Source organism: Callithrix jacchus, chromosome 11 (genome assembly GCF_049354715.1).
Source record: "Callithrix jacchus isolate 240 chromosome 11, calJac240_pri, whole genome shotgun sequence".
Taxonomy (NCBI): domain Eukaryota; kingdom Metazoa; phylum Chordata; class Mammalia; order Primates; family Cebidae; genus Callithrix; species Callithrix jacchus.
The window spans coordinates 73,863,633-73,883,965 of NC_133512.1; the positions used below are offsets into that span (position 1 = coordinate 73,863,633).

Consider the following 20,333-nt stretch of genomic DNA (forward strand, 5'->3'; position numbering starts at 1 on the left):
TAAGGACTTTTACAGTTATAATTTGTTTCGTGCATTTTTTTTCAAATTTGACTCCATAAAAGTGCATTATTCCAGTGTTGATGTAGTGTGTAAACATTGTGGGTATATCCAAAAATGTTGAGAAACTGCCTCAATAAAGGAAGAGATGTCTTTTTCATACATCTGCTTTTGTGAAGGATAAAATTTCTTCAGGTCTCAAGTTTTTTGGGTGACTGCATATGTGGTGGTGGCCCACCAAGGTTTTTGATCAATCTCATCAAAAGAGTTAGTCTGTCAGCATTTCAGATGGCCATATTTATAAAGATGAATGCAAACAATTATCAACCATAGTGATATACATTTTGCTTTTTGATCTATTTCTTTCTTTCTTTCTTTTTTTTTTTTTTGAGATGGAGTCTCTCACTGTCGCCTGGCTAGAGTGCAATGGTGCAATCTTGGCTCACTGCAACCTCTGCCTCCTGGGTTCAAGTGATTCTCCCGCCTCAGCCTCCCAAGTAGCTGGGATTACAGGCACCTGCCACCATGCCTGGCTAATTTTTTATATTTTCAGTAGAGACAGGGTTTCACTATGTTGGCCACACGGATCTCAAACTCCTGACCTTGTGATCCACCTGCCTTGGCCTCCCAAAGTGCTGGGTGATCTATTTCTTTATATATACGTTTTGTCTGCTCATAAATGTTTAATGAATGCAACTGCCTTTAGTATATCTGAATGTTTATGCTTGCAAAAATAAGTATTGTGTAAAGTGGCCTATGAAGTATTCTATTGTGTTTTTGTTTCTCAAATAAATCCCCTTTCAAAATATAAGTAAATGTTTTTAAAGAATGTGGAGAAATAGGAATGCTTTTACACTGTTGGTGGGAGTGTAAGTTCAACCATTGTGGAAGACAGTGTGGTGATTCCTCAAGGATCAAGAAATAGAAATACCATTTGACTCAGCAATTCCATTACTGGGTATATACCCAAAATATTATAAATCATTCTATTATAAAGATACATGCACACATATGTTCACTGCACATTGCAGCACTGTTTACAATAGCAAAGACTTGGAACCACCCCAAATACCCATCAATGATAGACCGTATAAAGAAAATGTGGCACATATACACTATGGAATACTATGCAGCCATAAAAAAGGATGAGTTCATGTTCTTTGCAGGGACATGGATGAAGTTGGAAACCATCATTTTCAGCAAACTGACACAAGAATAGAAAACCAAACACCACATATTCTTATTCATAAGTGTCAAACAATGAGAGAACACATGGACACAGGGAGGGGAACATCACATACTGGGGCCTGTTTGTGGGGGGCCTAGGGGAAGGATGGCAGGGGGTGGTGAGATTGGGGAGGGATAACATTAGGAGAAATACCTAATGTACGTGATGGGGGGGAATGGATGCAGCAAACCATGATGGCATGTGTATACCTATGTAACAATCCTGCATGACCTGTACGTGTACCCGAGAACTTAAAGTATAATAATAAAAAAGAATTTTTAAGATTATTTTTTTCCAGAATTATATATTCAGGATTTTGGTCTTTCAGGATTTTTAACAATTAGGGTGATAGCTTTTGGGATTGTGTCTTTCTTAATGGTCCAACCCCATTAAGAACGAATACTTTACCTGGATGCAAGAGACCTTGGAATAACAATGGTGATTCTTGTCCATTCTTCAAAGTCCCCTGTGTGATACATTGTGGGCTCACTTAGTTCTCTGGAGTTTCCTTCGCATCCTTTGCCTGCAGAAGCTGGGAAACAGCCTTCTTTCACCAGAAACCAGGACATACCAGCATCATGAGAGTACTGAAGAAGAACTGGAGCAGTATTGCTGAATTGACTGGCACATCCTATGTTTAGCTGTTAAAAGGAAGGACAAGAATTATACAAGATTTTGGTTCTAAGTCATCACTCAACAAATTAAGTGCTACAGCATCCAGGGTACCTTCCAATGGGTCTGCACTGATTTTACAATGATAGAAACTGTGCAGCTTAGTCTCAACCAAGACCCTTCAACAGATTCTGGAATTCTTTGTTTAAGCAAACAAGAGGTACTTTTTACTAGGAGGCAGAACTCATTTTGCAGATTTCTTGGGATTACACGAGAGAAAAGAGAAGCACAGTGCCTGTGGCTCTTGAGTCCCAGACAAAAGATATGCCAAGAAACTGTGTTTTTTTTTCTCCCTCCTTAGAGGGTACAAACAGAGGAAACCATAAGATGGAGAAGCAGCTGTCTTCTTCAGTATAGGAAGGTTTCAGTGGAACAAGTATCTTTCTTCTGTTTTCTTGCCAAAGCTCATTAAAAATCAGTGTCAACTTAGATGAAAGAGCTAAGTGTTTGTCACACCATCAAATAAGCATCATAATCCAGAAATAAAACTGCTACAGTTCTCTGTACTTGAATAGAGGATTGTCATAGGATTAATAACATTTTAAAAATTGTAAAAATGCAACCTAAATCCCACTGGCCTAGCATAACTGTCCTTACTTTTGCATTTTCTCTTCTGATCTTTATAGGGAAGCTATATTTTGGTTGTATAGTTGAAGTTATTACACATGTGGAGCTTTCCTCCACATTCTATTGTATATAACACTGCAGAGAAAATGCCTTTCTTCTTTGGTTGATTTGTCATCACCAGATAAATTCCTGAGAGTAGCATTATCGAGTCAAAATGTAGAAACACTTAAAATTTTCTAGTTACATGTGTTCATCTTGTATCTGTTGAGTCCAAATGAATCAGTTTTGCATTAGGCATTATTATAGTTTAAGACAATTTATTTCCAAATTAATAAATGTGTAAATGAATTTTATTACATTCTTCATAATTATAAATGTCAAACTCTTTTTCTCATGCTTATTAAATTACATGCCATCTCATATGAATTGCCTATTCACATTTCATTTGTTGGTTAGAGCCACCATATGATTTTGTTGTATAGACTTTATTAAATAAGAATAGTCTTATTTTATAGAAGGAAAATAGAAATAAGGAATGAAAAGAACATAATATGACAATGAAATAAATGTCGTGTCATGGGCTAATAATATTGAGCCAGAGCTCAGGAGGTCAATCAGTTAATCCTAGTGACTGTAAGGTGGCTTTAGTTTTTAAAAAGAAGATTTAGTATCTTCTTTATTTCCATATTCAGAGCTAGAAAGCATCTCTCAGAGAATTACTATTTGGCTAGTAGAAATTTTATTGTGCATGATTTATCCAACTCTATACAGTAAAACAGCAAGAATATAATTAAAGATTTAACTCTCTCAGATGCATGTTTAAAGTCTTCTAACACAAATTGCTTTTACTGCATTACTCAATAGTAAAAATGGCCTTTGGTTGGTATGTGATGGGAGCAACCACATTGGGCAAACCTAGCTAACTTTTTTTTGGTCTTAAATTTGTCATGATTGCTGTTGTGTCCAATATAGACAAGTTGCTGGAACTGTAAGTTCTGTCACAAGTTTGTGTTTTAGAAATCAGGTAATGGGCAGTGTAGACATACTGCCAGCTATATTAAGTATATAATTTATTTTAACCTTTCCATTCAGGATTTAGGCATATCTTCAACAAATATTCACTTGGATACCTTCCATGGATCAGATGCATATGCCTAAGTCTCTCCTACCTTTAAAAACAAAACAAAAGAAGAAAAATTCTCCCTGATTTTTGGTCTGCCTCTAACAACACAGCTAAACAAATTGATAGAAAGGTCATATTCACTGTGTAGTCCTCTTTACTCAACATTTACAAATCCATTGTAATCTGACTTTTGCTGTTGCTACCCCAGGGAAATTACCAAGGAAAATGTCCATCTCACTAAATGCAAAGGGAAAATTTAAACCTTATTTTACTTGATTCTTTTATTGCTTTTAACATTGTTCACCATTTCTTTCTTATTGACCATTTAGCCTACCTTTCAAGTGTTGGTTTCTATGATTCAGTCTTTCTTATTTTACCATATGCATGCTTCTTAATCGCATTTGCAATCATAACTTCATGTTTTTTTCTCAATACCTGTATTTTGAATAACAGATATGACTTCTCTTCTGCTTTCTGGACAAATGCATGTTACCAATTCCTTTTCATTTCCACTTCAGCAGCTCATCAGCACCCCTAACACCATATGTCCAATTCAGTTCTCTTCATCTGCCCTCCTAAAACAAACCCTTTCTGCCCTTGACGCTGTGCAGTTACCAGAGCAATGATTCTCTAAAAGCCTGAGTCAGAATGTGTCACCTTTCTGCTAGCCATTTTATTCATAACTGAAGTCAAAGTTCGACGTTACTTTTTTTTTTACTGTCCCAACCTTGCTCAGTTTCTCTGTTTTGGTCACAGTGGTATCCTTGTGGTTTCCAGAACATTTCCAAGAACACTCCCACCTCAAGGTGTTGGTCCTTTTCGTTGCTTGTGCCTGGAATGATCTTTTCCACATAACTGCATGACTTACTCCTTTACTTTCTATAGGCTGTGGCTTAAGTGTGTCATTTTATTAGTGAAAACAACCTGACAACCTTTTATAAAATGGTAATCATCTTCCAATATCCTATTTCATACCCTCTGTGATAATTTTCACAGTCTAGAAATGTGCCTAGAATATAGAGACTTTATAAGTATTTGGTGAATGAAGGAATGAATGTACTTGCTGATTCTGGTTTCTTCTCCTATTAGGTCAACATCCATATTGGAGCTAAATGATTCTTCTAAAACACAGGTCTGATTCTGGCGTTCAATGTGTTAAAAATCTTCCATGACTCATTGCTCTTGGGATAATGTCCAAGTGACTTCATGTAGAACATAATGCCCACAGGATCAGCTTCATCTCTGACTTCTGCTGCACATACTCCACAGCCCTCAAAGTTAGACTTGCTCCTTTTCTCATTTGCACTTCTGTGTATTTTCACATATTTGCTCATTTTATTCTCTTTAACTGGAATTCCTGACCCTCCACTCTTTAGCGGGTTAAGTCTCTGCATTTTCAGAGACTTCCAATTTGAATCAATCCATCCATCCATCCATCCATCCATCCATCCATCCATCCATCCATCTCTCCACCCACCCATTCATCCATTCAACCATCCATCCACTTATTCAAGTAACAGATATTTTTTGGAGTGCCTGAAACATGTCAGGCACTATGCAGAGTATTCCTATAGCATATACAGCCAACTTAGACTGCAGCATTCTTAGGACTGTATTGTGACTGTTCACTTTTCTGCCTCATTCTGTAGTTTCTAAGCTCCTTGAAACTAGGGTCACATTTTTCTTTAATTTTAATTTTAATTTAAGTTATGGAATACGTATGCAGAACATGCAGGTTTGTTACACAGGTATTCATGCAGGTCACATTTTTCATTTCTATAGTCCCAGTACCAGCTAGTGTTTATCACACAGCAAGCAGTTACAAAAAAACCGCACCAGTACTGTGTATTTTTGTACAAATGGCACCAAAAATTCTTGTATGCAGGTTTCAAATATACATTCATTATCAAACCCTGATGATCTATATTCTATACCTATTATTAAATAACAATCGCAAATTAATAGCTTTCTGCTTGTGTGATACGAGAATTAAGATTTTTCTTTTTTAAATTAGCTTTTACCTTAGGTTCACAGGTACATGTGCAGGTTTGTTATATAGGTTAAACTGTGTGTCTCGGGAGTTTGCTGTACAGATTATTTTTTCACCCAGGCGATAAGCATACTACCCGACAGGTAGTTTTTTGATCCTCTCCCTTCTCCTACGTTCCCTCCTCAAGTAGGCTCCAGTGTCTATTGTTCCCCTCTAGGTATCCATGTGTTCTCATTTGTTTAGCTCCCACTTATAAGTGAGAACATGTGGTAATCTGTTTTTCTGTTCCTTTGTTAGTCTGCCTAGGATAAGGACCTCCAGCTCCATTCATGTTGCTATAAAGGTAATAATGTCATCCTTTTTTATGGCTGTGTAGTATTCCATGGTGTATATGTAGCACATTTTCTTTATGCAGTCTACCACAGATTGGTATTTAGGTTGATTCCATGTCTTTGCTATTGTAAATAGTGTTGTGAACTTACACATGTATATATCTTTATAGTAAAATGATTTATACTTCTTTGGGTATATACCCAATAATGGAATTGCTGGTCAAATGGCAGAGAATTAAGATTTTTTCTTAAGCAGTATGCATTCCTGCTCATTGTTTAAGTACTTGAAATATCTAACATTATTTTTTAAACTGCAGAATATTACCTTGCAGACTTCAATACCTACACTACCATGGGTTGTGATTAACTAAGTAGAAAAGGTGTCAGATGAAAAGCATAGTATTCTGGAATGTATTTGATATTAACATCATGTTGTTACTACTTTAGGTATTACCAACAAATCAATACAGATTCATATATTGTTTTGATACTTTCTCCATTGTAGTTTAGCATCAGAATCTAAACAAAGAAGGATAACATTTTACAAATCATATTATTTATGACTAACTTCCTTGTCTACAGACCTGTGGAAATTATATTTGAAGAGCTGCCTATAAACATCTGATCTCTTTAATAATTCCATTTGTAAATTATTTAGCATCTGCATCCTGCCATTATGTAAGGACCATGTAGTTGTGCGAGCTCATTAAAACTGCATTACTTTCAACCCTGGAAGTCACCTATGGGATTTTATTATAAACACAATGAAATTTTGATTAGGATTCTGAAACAAGACCTTGTCAAAGTAAATACTTGCTATACATGTTGATATGTTATCACAGAGCTGAAAAACAAGAAGCTTTTAAGAGAACAATGATGACTGGAGTAAACATTTATTGAATTTAAGTGGGATAATTTGTTTGAAAATAATACAACAAAAGCACAAAATACCTTGTTAAGTTCAAATACCACTAGTAAGATGAAAAGGAGAACTTATCCATCATCAGTTAGAAGCTTGAGATTCATTAAGTCACAATCAAATTGAAGTCCTAAAAGTCAATTTTATTTTTAATTCTGGTAGAGTTCCTTAAGTACCTGAAGAAATAGTACACCCACAACTTTTGGGACTCCTTAAAAACTAATAAGCTACTTTCCTTATGAGCAGAGCTGAAAAGCTTTGCAATTCTAACACTGTTGAGCTTTTGTACAGGCAAGTCCCTTCCTGAATAGAATATGAAAAATTTCTGTTTTGTGTATTCCACTTATACATGTGGAAGATGTTTTACACCTTAACTTGCTCTGGAAAGAAGCTTGTGCATAAATACCTTGAACTGTAGCACATATCCAGGCTTCAGGGTCAAATCTCGAGTGACTGCAAATCGATCTCCATCTGATCTTCCAAATATCATTGCTGATGGTGTGGCAGCACAGAAGGTTTCATTTTTAAGCATTCCTTCATTAGCCAACATCAGCCACACACTCATTTGATTTATAGGGTAATCAAAAGCTGGCTTCTCATAAAAGTTCTAATAGAAACAATACAAATAACACAAAAAGGCAATTTGATAGCTTTGAAAACAAGAAAAGAATTTTCATTTCATGACATGCTGGGCCATGTACCATTTGTATTTCTAGGAAAATACAGAAGAATCTCTCTCTCTCTCTCTCTCTCTTTTTTAACTGCTATTAACTTTTCTCCTGGTGATTCAACAACTGAAAGTATTTTACCACTGTGTATCTAATCATTTTATAAGCACACTAGCAATTTTGCTTGAAGATTTAACCAGACTTCAGTCTTTTCTTTTTTTTACATCTGAATCATCTGTGCAGTAGTAGCATAAGAGATAACAAAAAATTAAGTACAAACCCTTAAACCTAAGTTATACACTCAGTGTCAAGCCCTAAATCCTTAAGGAAATGAGTTCTTTATGCCATTCACTTTTATAATTATCTGTCTTCTTGGAGTTCAGACACAGGAGAATACCTGAGGTAAAGTTGGATTGATAACTGGGATGATCTGCTTCTGCTTCTCAGACAGAATGATGATGTCATCAACTGCCCACTGGTCATAGTCCTCCCCCGAGAACACGGGCTGCCACCATCGGAACCTGGTGCAAGGGGTCTTGGCAGCAGCTGGAAGCTCCAGATAGACAAATCTGAATAAAAGTAAGTCATTTATGGTTGGGAAAAGAAAAGCTGTGCTTTTTTTTTTTTTTTTTAAAGTAGCTATTAAAATAACAAGAATCACAAGAGAAAGGTTTGTTTGGTTTGAGTTCAGTATTTTTCAAAAGCTTGGAAGTTTGGACAGATCAGACTTGAGGTTTAACCCTGTAAGCAAGTTTAGTCCTGGTCATGTCTATTTCATTTGGAATTGCATTTTTTGGAGAAGAGAGAGAATATTTCAACTAAGTTTGATTCACTGAACTGTATCTTTTGACTACCATGACAATGGTCATAACTTTTAAAGAAATATCAAGAAAAAAACTGTTTAATGTTATCACATTAAGATAACATTTAACGTTTTTTCAAAGTAATTCTTTCTCATTGTGGAAAAACATAAAAAAGCATTAAAAATAAAACATAAATCATCTAAAATCTACTGCATAGGGATGGCTTTTGTTAACATTTTGATATTTCTCATCACAGCTTGTAATCTTTTATATAGGCAAGGCATTATATGTATAATTTGGTGACCTACATTTTAAAACTTAACATTACATCATAAGTACATTCTCATGTTAGTAAAATTATTTTTAAGATAATTTTGTGTATATAATTTCTCATCACAAAGACCTACTATTATTTATTTCACTTTTCCTGATTATAAATAATTCTGTGCTAAAAATTTTTATGCATAAAGCTTTATCTACACTTCAGTTTATTTCTTAAGGGAAGATTCCTAGAAATATAAATACCTAGTCAAATAAACAGGTCATGGTTAAAACTCTTGATTTTTAGAAATTCCTTTCCGGAAGCATTATAACAGTTCGCAGGATGATGTGAGATTTGTTCTGCTGCTCCGATAAGAAGATAGCACTTTGTGTCATCAAAAAATGACCATTTGACTGTTAAAAAATGGCATATTTTAAAGTAGTGGAGGTTGAATGTTATTCATGTTTTCTTAAACATCTGTGCTTCCTCTTTTGTAATATCTACTTAACCCATTTTCCACTGGGATGTTAGTGCTTTTCTTGATAATCTGTATAAGCTCTTTGCAGACCCTCTATTTCTCATATTGGTTGCAAATGTTTTCTCAATTTATTTTCCTTCTTTTCCTAGACATGTATTTTTACATATGTATGTAGTTTCATATTTGCATATGGTAAATTTCTATGTAAATAGTCCTTTTCATTGTGAATTCTTCCATTGAATTTGTATTAAGAAAGTTGAGATCTTTCTCCAAGATCAGATAGTAACCTATTACCTGTTTAAATCTTAATCTTTAATAGACTTTGATGATATAAAGTGACAAAATAAATAGATATTTTCCTCCAAGTGCCTACCCATTTCTTTCTATCTATACTTGATTTAAATAACCACTTTTTTTCTCATTGATAGTTGCTATGTCATTTTTTTCATATGTAAGTTCTTACATGCATCTAAGTCAATTTCTGCATCACCTACTTGGCTTCACTGTTTGTTCTATTTGTGTACCATTATCAATCATTTCATTTTAATTCTATAGGCTTTATAACAAGCTTTATTATCACCTAAGACATTCCTTTATTCCCCCATTCTCCATATTTAAGCTATCTTTGCTGGCTTATATTTCTAGATATAAAGTTCCCCCTCAAAATACCACTAGGATTTTAATTGAAATTACATTAAACATAAATTAAGATATATCTTCATATCACAACATTCAGTTCTGCTAACCAAGGATGTGCATTCTTTTCCATTTTTTGTTTTATATCTTTGAAAGAAGTTTTAAAGTTTTGTAATTTTCTTCACAGACATTCTCAGTATTGTTTAAGTTATTTTTTATATTTATTTATATATATCCTAGTATGAATGGGGTCTTTTCCCCATCTCTTTTAACTCAGAGTTTTTTTTAAGCCATTTTAGTATTGCAGAACTCTTTTGGAATCTGGTGAAATTATCTGACTTTTCATAAAAAGTACTGTAAATAAAATACTTTGCATAGTGTTTGATGTGATTCACAGATTTATTGAGTTTGGGTTAATAACTTCTGTTAAAAATAAATATTTCTGGGCCTGGGCATAGTGACTCATGCCTGTAATCCCAGAACCTGGGAGGCCGAGGCAGGAGGATTGCTTGAGCTCAGGCATTCGAGACCGGTCTGGGCAACATAGCGAAACCCTGTCTCTACCAAAAATACAAAAAACTACTCAAGCATGGTGGCACGTGCCTGTATTCCCCACTACTCAGGGGAGCTGAGGTGGGAGGATCGCTTGAGAACCCTGGAGGCAGAGGTTGCAGTGAGCTGAGATTATGCCACTGCACTTCAGCCTGGGTGACAGAGTGAAATCCCATCTCAAAATAAATAAATTAAAATAATTCTAGAATTTGAGGAAGCCATTAAATTTTTATTTACTTGTAAAGTTACCTAGTCACCTTACTGAAGTCTCAATAATTTCAGGTTGACATACTGGAAAAAATAAATTGAGTGATTTTAAACAGTTGTTAAAGCCAGTTTGGCACCATTATCAATTGCCTCTCTACTATACAGAATCTAGGAGAATCTTACAAGGCTTTATCTCCCACCCACCATTCCTGATCTTCTCCTTGATGTTGTATCTCTTATTTCATCCAGTTGCCTCTTTTCTGGTTTCTCCTTCTCCCCTAAATCTCTTTGAAGAAATGCTTTTTATTGGTCTGTTTGCATGTCTACCTATGTTTTTCATGGAAAGTTATGTCACCTTTAATGACCTAACACTTTAAAATGTCAAGTTTTTCAACCTTCAATCTACACAACAGGTGTGTTTTAAGTAAAATGTTCAAAACATATTTAATTTCTAAGAAATTTCTAAGAACTGGGTTTACATATTCTTAAATAAATTTTTCAATAAACAAGGCTCATTTGTAAAATGACAACAGGGACAGGATCCATATGTTAAAGCTTGATAGTAGTCAACATATAAAAATTATTTTTGTTAAAATGAAAATATAGAGATTATAAAAAGGAGTATTCTAAAACAGTATCATTGAATAGACTTTAATAATACATAAAATATAAATACAGAATACGGAATTTCAAAATACTACATAATTGCAAAAGAACTAAATTTAAATACACATAAATACATTGCCTGGGCCAGGTATTCATATGTATTTAAATGTATTAAACATGAGTCTTTTCCCCAAACTCTTCAACGGTCATTGCCTAAAACATTTTAGTACATATATTCCCCGTACATCAAAATTAAGACAGCGATAGGCCAGGGCAAAACTTTTAGAAAATCTGAGCTCTACATATTTACTCATACACTGTTTGGGGATAGCCCTGGGTGCAGGCATGTGAAAAAATTTTTAAAAAATCCATCTTACTGTTAAATCGAAGAGCTAAGCATACTTTGTGTGTGCATTAAAAACAATCTAACAAGCCTGAAAATGGGAAAATGAGCTCGGACCGTCCCCATACCCTACGGTTTCTTTGAGTAAACAGTGTTTACTTACCTTGCTTTTCTTCTAGTCACAATTTTTTCAAAATCTTTAAAAATTCAAAGATGAATACAAATGCTTTCAGTCCAGTCACTTAGGTGAAATAAAATCTTTATATATACTGAGGTACCATTCATGTTAAATATATATGGTTTTATCTATTTTTGCAGCAGTTAACATTTTGGAAACATAGCAACAATGATTTAATCTTTACCATTCCTGGAAACTACTGGGAGACCCATCAGATACGTAGTTACCTGGGTTTGCTGAAGTCTGAAAAGTACATCTCTGCTAGCAGGTGCCACTGGATGCCCCCGTTGTTGCTGTACTGAAGGAGGACGCCCTCCTCTCTGCTGTCAGGCTTGTTGCATGAAGCACTCTCTCCGCCTATCTGGATGTAGAACTGGACAAAGTCCACCCAGGAAGTATCCAGGTCCCAGCTCACCAACTGTCTTTTCCCAGCCTTTCAGAAAAGCAGAAGAATCAAATTCAATAATCTGGAAGTTCTTTGGCCTTTTGTTGTTTCAGTTTCAAATTCACATAGACATCTTAGCCCTATGTGGAAATGGTCTTGTCCCCATTTTCTGTGGAGAGAGGTGAATTATGCCATTTAGTTGTTTCTGATCTGACTATGGTAACTGTTGCTGGATACCTTTGCTTAATGTCTTCATTACTGATTCCGGGACGGGTTATGAGAGACCCTCGGGAATTGCTAATTATACCAAAGAATACTAGAAAGTTTTTTTTTAAGAAAAATTAATTTTACTTAAAACGCTCCCAATCCTTACTTTCATATCTCCTCTAGGCAAAACAATGAAGATGAAAGATGATATACTTTATAATCTGTTGGAGCTGGGTTTGAATCTCAGCCCATTATTCATACTGATCACTAACTGTGTGACCTTTCTGAGCTTTTACCTTCCTCAAAGGTACAATATGGATAATACTACCTTCCTCACATGGTGTTGTGACAATTAGATGAAATAACATGTTGCATGGAATTTGCCAGTACATGGCATACTTTCCTGAAGGAACATCCTCTCCAGAGATATGCCCCTGACCCTCTTGTCCTGTGGGAATTAAAGTAGACCAGACAAGACAGAAATGTCTTGACGAAAAGAAAGAGTACTTAAGGCTGGGTGCAGTAGCTCATGCCTGTAATCCCAGCACTTTGGGAGGCTGAGGTAGGTGGATCACCTGACATCAGGAGTTTGAGACCAGTCTGGCCAACATGGTGAAACTCTGTCTCTATAAAAATACAAAAATTAGCCAGGCATGTGCCTGTCATCTCAGCTATTCAGGAGGCTGAGGCAGTAGAATCATTTGAACCTGGAGATGGAGGTTGCAGTGAGCTGAGATGAAGGCCACTGCACTCCAGCTTGGGTGACAGAATGAGACTGTCTCAAAGAAGAAGATAAAGAGTCATTGAATAGAATCTCTCAGGATCCTTGTTCTCTCTCTCTCTCTCTCTCTCTCTCTCTCTCTCTCTCTCTCTCGGAGGTTATAAGACACAGACCATTTAGTGGTTGAAACATTTTATTTAAATAATCTTTTGCTTAGTGAGTCCCCTGCAGGTCACAGTCCTATGGTGAGGTGTCAGATAGAAAGTAACAAGGTTTGTCATTGTTTCTGTTGTTCAAAATGATTTCAGCGAATGGGGCTGAAGAAGGCTTTACTCATGAGATTCTTCTACCTAAACAGATTTGTCCAAAGCTCATCCATGGATTTCTCTGAGCTGGTCTCTGAGATACCCCAGGAGGTTCAATTAAAAGTCTGGAGGATAACCTGAGATGGTATACGTAGTATTAGAGAAAAGTGGCTCTTACACTTGCGATTTAAACTCTAACCCACTAAGTTGATTAATAAAGGGTTTCTGTTATTAGATGTCACAGGGGAAATACCTCGGGCTAATTAAAAGGCTATACAGCTACTGATAGGTCTAAAGCCAATTAAAAGTTTTCAAAATAAATAAGGGTGCTAGCAAAATGAGAACCGAAGTTAATTCAGAGACAGAAACTCATCCTTTGGAAATCTCAATTTTAGGTATGTATTTGAGGAAATCTTGTAAGTTATCTGCATATTTAACTTGTTATATGTCTTTTAATTTTTCCTGTTGTTGATTTGGAATATTGAAAGTGAGAAACACCTCAGAGATCCTAGCATTTTCAAGCCTCAGGATCATTACAGGAAGAACGATTTTTGGAAGAAAAACTAAAGAACCTAGCAGGTTAATTCCAATCCAGCAAACCCCTATGAAAAACTTGGCATGTGGAAATGAGCCAGAAGGATAAAGACCTAAGGTGAGGAGAATTATAAGAATCCAATTATCACAATTAGTTGGCTGGAATGATTGCTGTACTGTGAAATTCAGAGTAGTGTTGTTTTTCCAGGAGACTATGGTGTTAGTCTACAGAGGTTTTGAAAGAATGTTTTGTGGGATTTTTGCAAATGATGGGAAATATCACACAAATGCTTAGTTTGGCACTGAAAGTGTTTTTTCCTAGAGAAGAGCACAAATCATTTTCTTTTGTTTGGTGACCTGAAATGCTGAACATTGTTTTAAAGGAAGGAAAAAAGAAAAAAAGGGAAATGGCTCATGGCTAAGTTTTTGCCAGAATTCAGAATTTGATGTAACATATGCTTTGCAGTTTTTGTTACAGTCTGATAGATGTATTTATGTGTATATGTGCATATATACACATGTAATGTGTGTGTGTGTATGTGTGTGTGTGCACATATGTAATAGTGTAATCATATTGTACCATTCCTGGTGTATGGAAAATCGTCTCCAATTGCCCCTCAAATTCTAGGTTAAAATGAATTGCTTTAAGGGTTCAGATAACAAAAAACAAACAAGTTTTAACAGATAAGCTTTCAGAATCTAGAACTTTTACAACAAAACCTCCAAAACATTTCATGACTAATTACTTTTTGATTTCCATTAGTCTTTTAAAATTAATAAAAAAGGCCCCAGAAAGCAATTCTATTTACTTGAAAATAATCATTTCTTTAGAATCTTTTATTGTTTTCCAATTTTCTTTCCTAATTTTTTTCATTCATATATTTAGTTCTTTCTTCAACAATTATACCAGGCAAAACACCATGTGTTATAAAAACAAACATGAAAAAATTCACAGACTTCTGGTAGAGACAGAAATAGCAACTGAGGGCTGCCGAACCAGTCCTGACTTCTTTTCAAGCCTTGTTTGGTCATATGATCACTTATTAATTTTCCAATCTATTTAGTCTCAAGAGTATGTATTGATTTATAAATGTCTAGTGCATGACATGCATCTAGGTTGAACATCTTAGCCAGAGTTTGGCTCAGTATGTGGGACTCTGCATTCTGCTTGGTATTGTGAGGATAAAAATTAAAATATGATCTTTATATGTAAAAATCAGAGAGGAATTCTAAGAAAAGACAGAAGTACAGTTTTCCAGAGCTCCAGAAAGCTCCAGGGAGGCAGTGGGATTTGGACAGAACACCGAAAATTTTATGTGAATGCAGAGAAGATGGAAGGTATAATGGTAGGCAGTGGCAAAAGCTTGGATGGTGAGAAGAGCTTCGTAGCTGGAGCAAAGGGCACATGCCTAGAAAATGAATTTAAGCTATGTAGTTAGGGTAGGAGCATTGGAGACCATCTTGAATATTTGTGATTGGATGGGGAAAGAATGAGTATGTATGTATGTATTATTTATTTATGTATTTGAGACAGGGTCGTGCTGTCATTCAGCCTGAAGTGTAATGGTGTGATCATAGCTCACGGCAACCTCAAACTCCTAGGCTCAAGCGATCCTTCTGCCTCATTCTCCTGAGCTTGGGCTTCTCTTAAACTCATGGATTCAAGTGATACTCCACCTCAGCCTCACAAAGCGCTAGAATTACAGGTGTAAACCACCATATCTGGCTGGAAATAAGTTTTAGATAATATGATCTAGGCTGTTGTGCAAATGATCTAAGGAACTCTTCCTTTGGGTTATTGCCCCCTTCACTTCAACATGCTTGCTGGTGGAGGCTGCCAGACTTTGTATCCATCTTGTCACCAAACAAGGGAGTGCATGAATCTGGCTATGCAATCATAGCACATCATTCCTCCCAGGACACTGTGATTGGCCACCGGAGCCTTCCCTGTTTTTCTCCTATGGAGCAGGTTGGAAAGCTCTGTGGCTATGGTTCTGTTCTGATAGTGACAGCTACATCTACTCTTTTTTTTTTAAAAAAATATATTTTTAATTGTACTTTAGGTTCTGGGGTATATGTGCAGATCATGCAGGATTGTTGCATAGGTACATACATGGCAATGTGGTTTGCTGCCTCCATCCCCCCCATCACCTATATCTGGCATTTCTCCCCATGTTATCCCTCCCCAACCTCCCTAACCCCCACTGTCCCTCCCCTAGTCCCCCACAACAGACCCCAGTGTGTGATGCTCCCCTCCCTGTGTCCATGTGTTCTCATTGTTCAACTCCCACCTATCAGTGAGAACATGCGGTGTTTGATTTTCTGTTCTTGTGTCAGTTTGCTGAGAATGATGGTTTCCAGATTCATCCATGTCCCTAGAAAGGATACAAACTCATCCCTTTTTATGGCTGTATAGTATTCCATGGTGTATATGTGCCACATTTTCCTTGTCCAGTCTATCATCGATGGGTATTTGGGTTGGTTCCAGGTCTTTGCTATTGTAAACAGTGCTGCAATGAATATACGTGTGCATGTGTCTTTATATTAGAATGATTTATACTCTTAAGGGGAAAGTTCTGTGAGCATCTGAGTTACGGTTCCAGATCTCTCTCTCACCAGTCCCATTTAAGCCCTTCTTGTGTTTTCCTTCTATGAACCAAATTTCTCCCTTTTTAAAACTTAAGATAGTTCCTCTTACTTAGAATTCAAAACAGTTCTGAATGAATCAACAGAAAAAAAAATAACCCAGGGATATTTTGACAAAAATTTAGGGGGAAAGTAGAACTGGAAGGGGCAGAGAATAATTTTACTTTTGAAATGATGATTTTTAGTTAGTTGCAGGGCACAAATGTGAAAATATTCAATAAGACAAATTTGGAATTTATTCTCATCAAATGCAATTATGATACCTAACACATAAGATCTTGTTCTGCATTCCTAACACTATTCTTTACTCTTTTACATGCATCAACTCACGTATTCCTCTCAATATCCACTTTTCAGTCAAGAAACCTGAGATACAGAGAGTTGTCATAAGTTTGCAAGATGAACCAATCAATAAATTTTGGAGCCCAGATCGTCTGACTTCAGAGATCATCCTGAATTAAGTGGAAGAAATATTGGTATGTAACCCTTTACATGTTAAAATGTGTGTGTGTGTGTGTGTGAGTATGTGTTTGCTTGCTCACTGGAGTGTCTGAGTACATACTGGTAAAAGATTCACAATCTTATTTTAAAACTGATGCTTATAGGAAGCACAACCTTTCCATTTCTGAACAATTATACCAGGGTCCAGATATGTGCAATGCATTTTGATAAGTGAGTGACTATTATCTTTACCAATAATCATCAGGGAGGACCCTCAATGTTAATGGATAGGAAATACTGTTAAATGGACTCATTCCTTGATTTTTTATAATTTTCCCTTTGGTTTACTTGCTATTTCTTTGTTTTTCACCTGCATTAAAATGAAACCTGTAGCTATTTTTGTATTTGCATAAATTAACACATCCTGGATTTCTGCCTGAACAGATTTTGCAACATATCATCCCTGTGGCATATCACCTGTCTTCTTGTTACATGATGTAAAGTGGGACACCTCCAGTTGCCTCAGAATTGGTGGCTATATTACCTGCTTGAACAAAGTGATATTAAGCACATTCTAAAGAGAGCTGCTAACAATAAGGGTTAGACATGTTGCTTAGGTTGGAGACTGGACCTGCTCTCCTTTTAGTCCCTTTCAAGGCTATAGAAGGACATAGACTGGAGGAGAGAGAAAGAGAATGTCTTGCTTAGACTGTAGTAAGGGAGAGAAATGTGGTTACCCTTATCCCATCCCTAACCAAGCCACACAGGTTGGGGTATTCCAAGGGCATCAATTTTAGTGATTCTGGTTGACACCTCAGTCCCTAGTCTGTTTCTAGCAATCTGCACGCCTAATCTGGTTCTACCACTGGAAAAGCTGACTACTGCAAGAAAAACTTTCATTCAGAGTCCCACATCAGTAGATGCCACCAGCAGCCACAAAATAAAGCCAGAATAGGACTTGAGATGTCTGCCCACCCCAGACAGCTGTTCCTAGAGAGGAACAGGTCTACATACACCAACTCTCACTGCTGTTTCTCTTTCCAATCATATTCCTAAAATTAATGGATTGTCAGATTTAATAAACATTTGAAGAAGGGCTTCCTATATGTTATGAACTGTTCTCCATGATCTACCAATATTAACTCACTTAATCTACATACTAACACTCATGAGGTAGATACTCCATATCCTTGCTTTACAGGTGGGGAAGCTAAGTCACCAGGAGGTTAAATAATGTGCTTCAAAAATCACACAACCGGCCGGGCGCGGTGGCTCAAGCCTGTAATCCCAGCACTTTGGGAGGCCGAGGCGGGTGGATCACGAGGTCAACAGATCGAGACCATCCTGGTCAACATGGTGAAACCCCGTCTCTACTAAAAATTACAAAAAATTAGCTGGGCACAGTGGCACGTGCCTGTAATCCCAGCTACTCAGGAGGCTGAGGCAGGAGAATTGCCTGAACCCAGAGGGCAGAGGTTGCGGTGAGCCGAGATCACGCCATTGCACTCCAGCCTGGGCAACAAGAGTGAAACTCCATCTCAAAAAAAAAAAAAAAAATCACACAACCAGGAAGTGGTCAAATCTAATGGAAACAGGCAATCTGGCTCCAGAGCTGCTGCCCTTAACCTGTAAGCTCATTCCCTTCTCGCTCTCAGGCCTCACATTGACACACCTGCCAAAGGCCAGGGTGAGAAGAGACCAAGAGCTTTCCCTACTCAAACTTCTTCAAGACAAAGCCTGGTTGGAAGTGGAGGAAAGGAAAGCAATGGTATTTAAAACAGGCACAAGAGGGTAGAAGTTTTAAATCAGCTTAACCTGATTTTTTAGTAACCAAAACCAATAAAACACACACACACACACACACACACACACACACACACACACACGAGAATTTCCCAAGATGTAGCTAAGGAATAGGAATTTGATGAAGCCAAGTCAAAACTAAGGAACATGGGCAACAATAAAACCATTCACATTTGTACATTTGGAGTTCAGAGTCCCATATTAACTAGCTATTGCCCGATAACTTATCCCAGCTGTTGGTCATACCTTGCTGAAGTACAGAGATGATCCAGAAGAGATGACACCACATCCTTGTTCTGGTTTTACAATTTCTCCCCCAATAACTTCTTGCCAGTCAGACTCCCAACCATTCTGGTTCTCAAAATCTGACATAATTGTGGAAGGAAGGGCAGCTTCTGGGTGGCATTCAGTGTCTTGGTATCCCTGGTCACACCTATGAGAGAGCAGGGCTGAGTAGACAAGTTACAGGCCCACCTGACAATGCAGTGGACCCCCGACCTCAACTATTTCCCATGTCTTACTTTTGCTCACGTCTTATCATTTGCACTAGATTTTTCCCTACAGTGTTAACCTGGGCATGTGGTAGGAACAATCTTCAGTTTTTCATACTCCCCTTAAAACTGATAGAATCTTTTCTTAAAAGAAATAATGCTATAGGCATAGAATTTGGGCATCAAGTATTTATGAAGAAGGAGATTGGTGTGTGTGCTTATGTGTGTGTGTTGGAGGGGTGGGGTGAGGGATAGTGGGATTTCCCGACAGCCTTAAAAAGTCACACGTAAGTGTCTGTCTGTTCAACCAACATGTAACGTAGGCCAAATTTTACAGTTCCTTTTTCTGATTAAACTATGCCTCTTTCAGAGTCTTTAGGTATTCAAGTGTGTTGCTCTGTCATCACTGGCAATAATCACCATCTCCTCATGTATAGAACCTTGAACTTATGGTGAAGTGGTGTGAGAGAGCATGCAGCAGGGTTTGACTAGTGCTCTAAGACTCTCAGGGCATGAAAAGGGAAGCAGTGGCAAGCCTCTTTTAATAAACTCTGAAGTTGAAGCCCAGGAAGCCTTGTCTTTAGGTTAGAGTTTGAGGTTTAAAATATATAGTTTTATACTTATTTTAATGTGATAATATTTTTTATATCTAAAATAATAACAGAAAGGATGACTTCTTTCTTTTGGCTATTTCATTATTTATCAGTCTATCCAGATCACTCTGATGGCAATTGCTGTAGTATCCTCCAGCCACAGACCTTGAGAAGCATGAACCCCATAGTGCTTTCTGGTGCACGTACCTGCACATGCCATGATCGCATGAGCCATGCCCACTGCACATGTTGGGGCACTGCTGCCCAATGTAAATGCTGTCCAAAGCCCACTCGTCTTGAGCTGTGTAATAGCTCTGGCTCCAACGGAAGCGGGTGGCACTGGACCTAGAAACAAGGTATAGTAACAAAAACAGTGTTTCACCTGAAAGGCAGTGACATTGGCAAAGAATGTCAGAGACCAAAGTCTTTTGGCTCACTAACTTTCTGGAACTTGAGTTTAGCTGGCATCATTTTTCTTTAATTTCCACTTAATTATAATGGAATGCATCAATTCTATCATGAAAGTTAAAGAGAAATCTGTCTATTGAATGCAATTTGATCTTAATTTGAGATATTTTAGAGAAAAATGCATTATCAGATTTTGTTGGCTGCAAAGATTTGTTGTTAGAAAAAGTAAAGTACTAAG

General features: G+C 37.0%; 1 protein-coding gene across 7 annotated transcripts in view; it reads right to left on the bottom strand.

The window, feature by feature from the left end:
- Positions 1-20,333, bottom strand: part of RELN (reelin) — a 559,409-nt gene that overhangs the window by 116,815 nt on the left and 422,261 nt on the right. For all 7 annotated transcript variants that reach the window (XM_002751683.6, XM_002751684.6, XM_078343077.1 and 4 more), the window contains 6 exons: positions 19,895-20,032; positions 18,850-19,036; positions 11,789-11,994; positions 7,894-8,065; positions 7,235-7,435; positions 1,634-1,866 (listed from right to left, as the gene is read on the bottom strand). In XM_002751683.6, the coding sequence (XP_002751729.4) occupies positions 1,634-1,866; positions 7,235-7,435; positions 7,894-8,065; positions 11,789-11,994; positions 18,850-19,036; positions 19,895-20,032 (1,137 nt within the window). The remainder of the gene's footprint in view (positions 1-1,633; positions 1,867-7,234; positions 7,436-7,893; positions 8,066-11,788; positions 11,995-18,849; positions 19,037-19,894; positions 20,033-20,333) is intronic.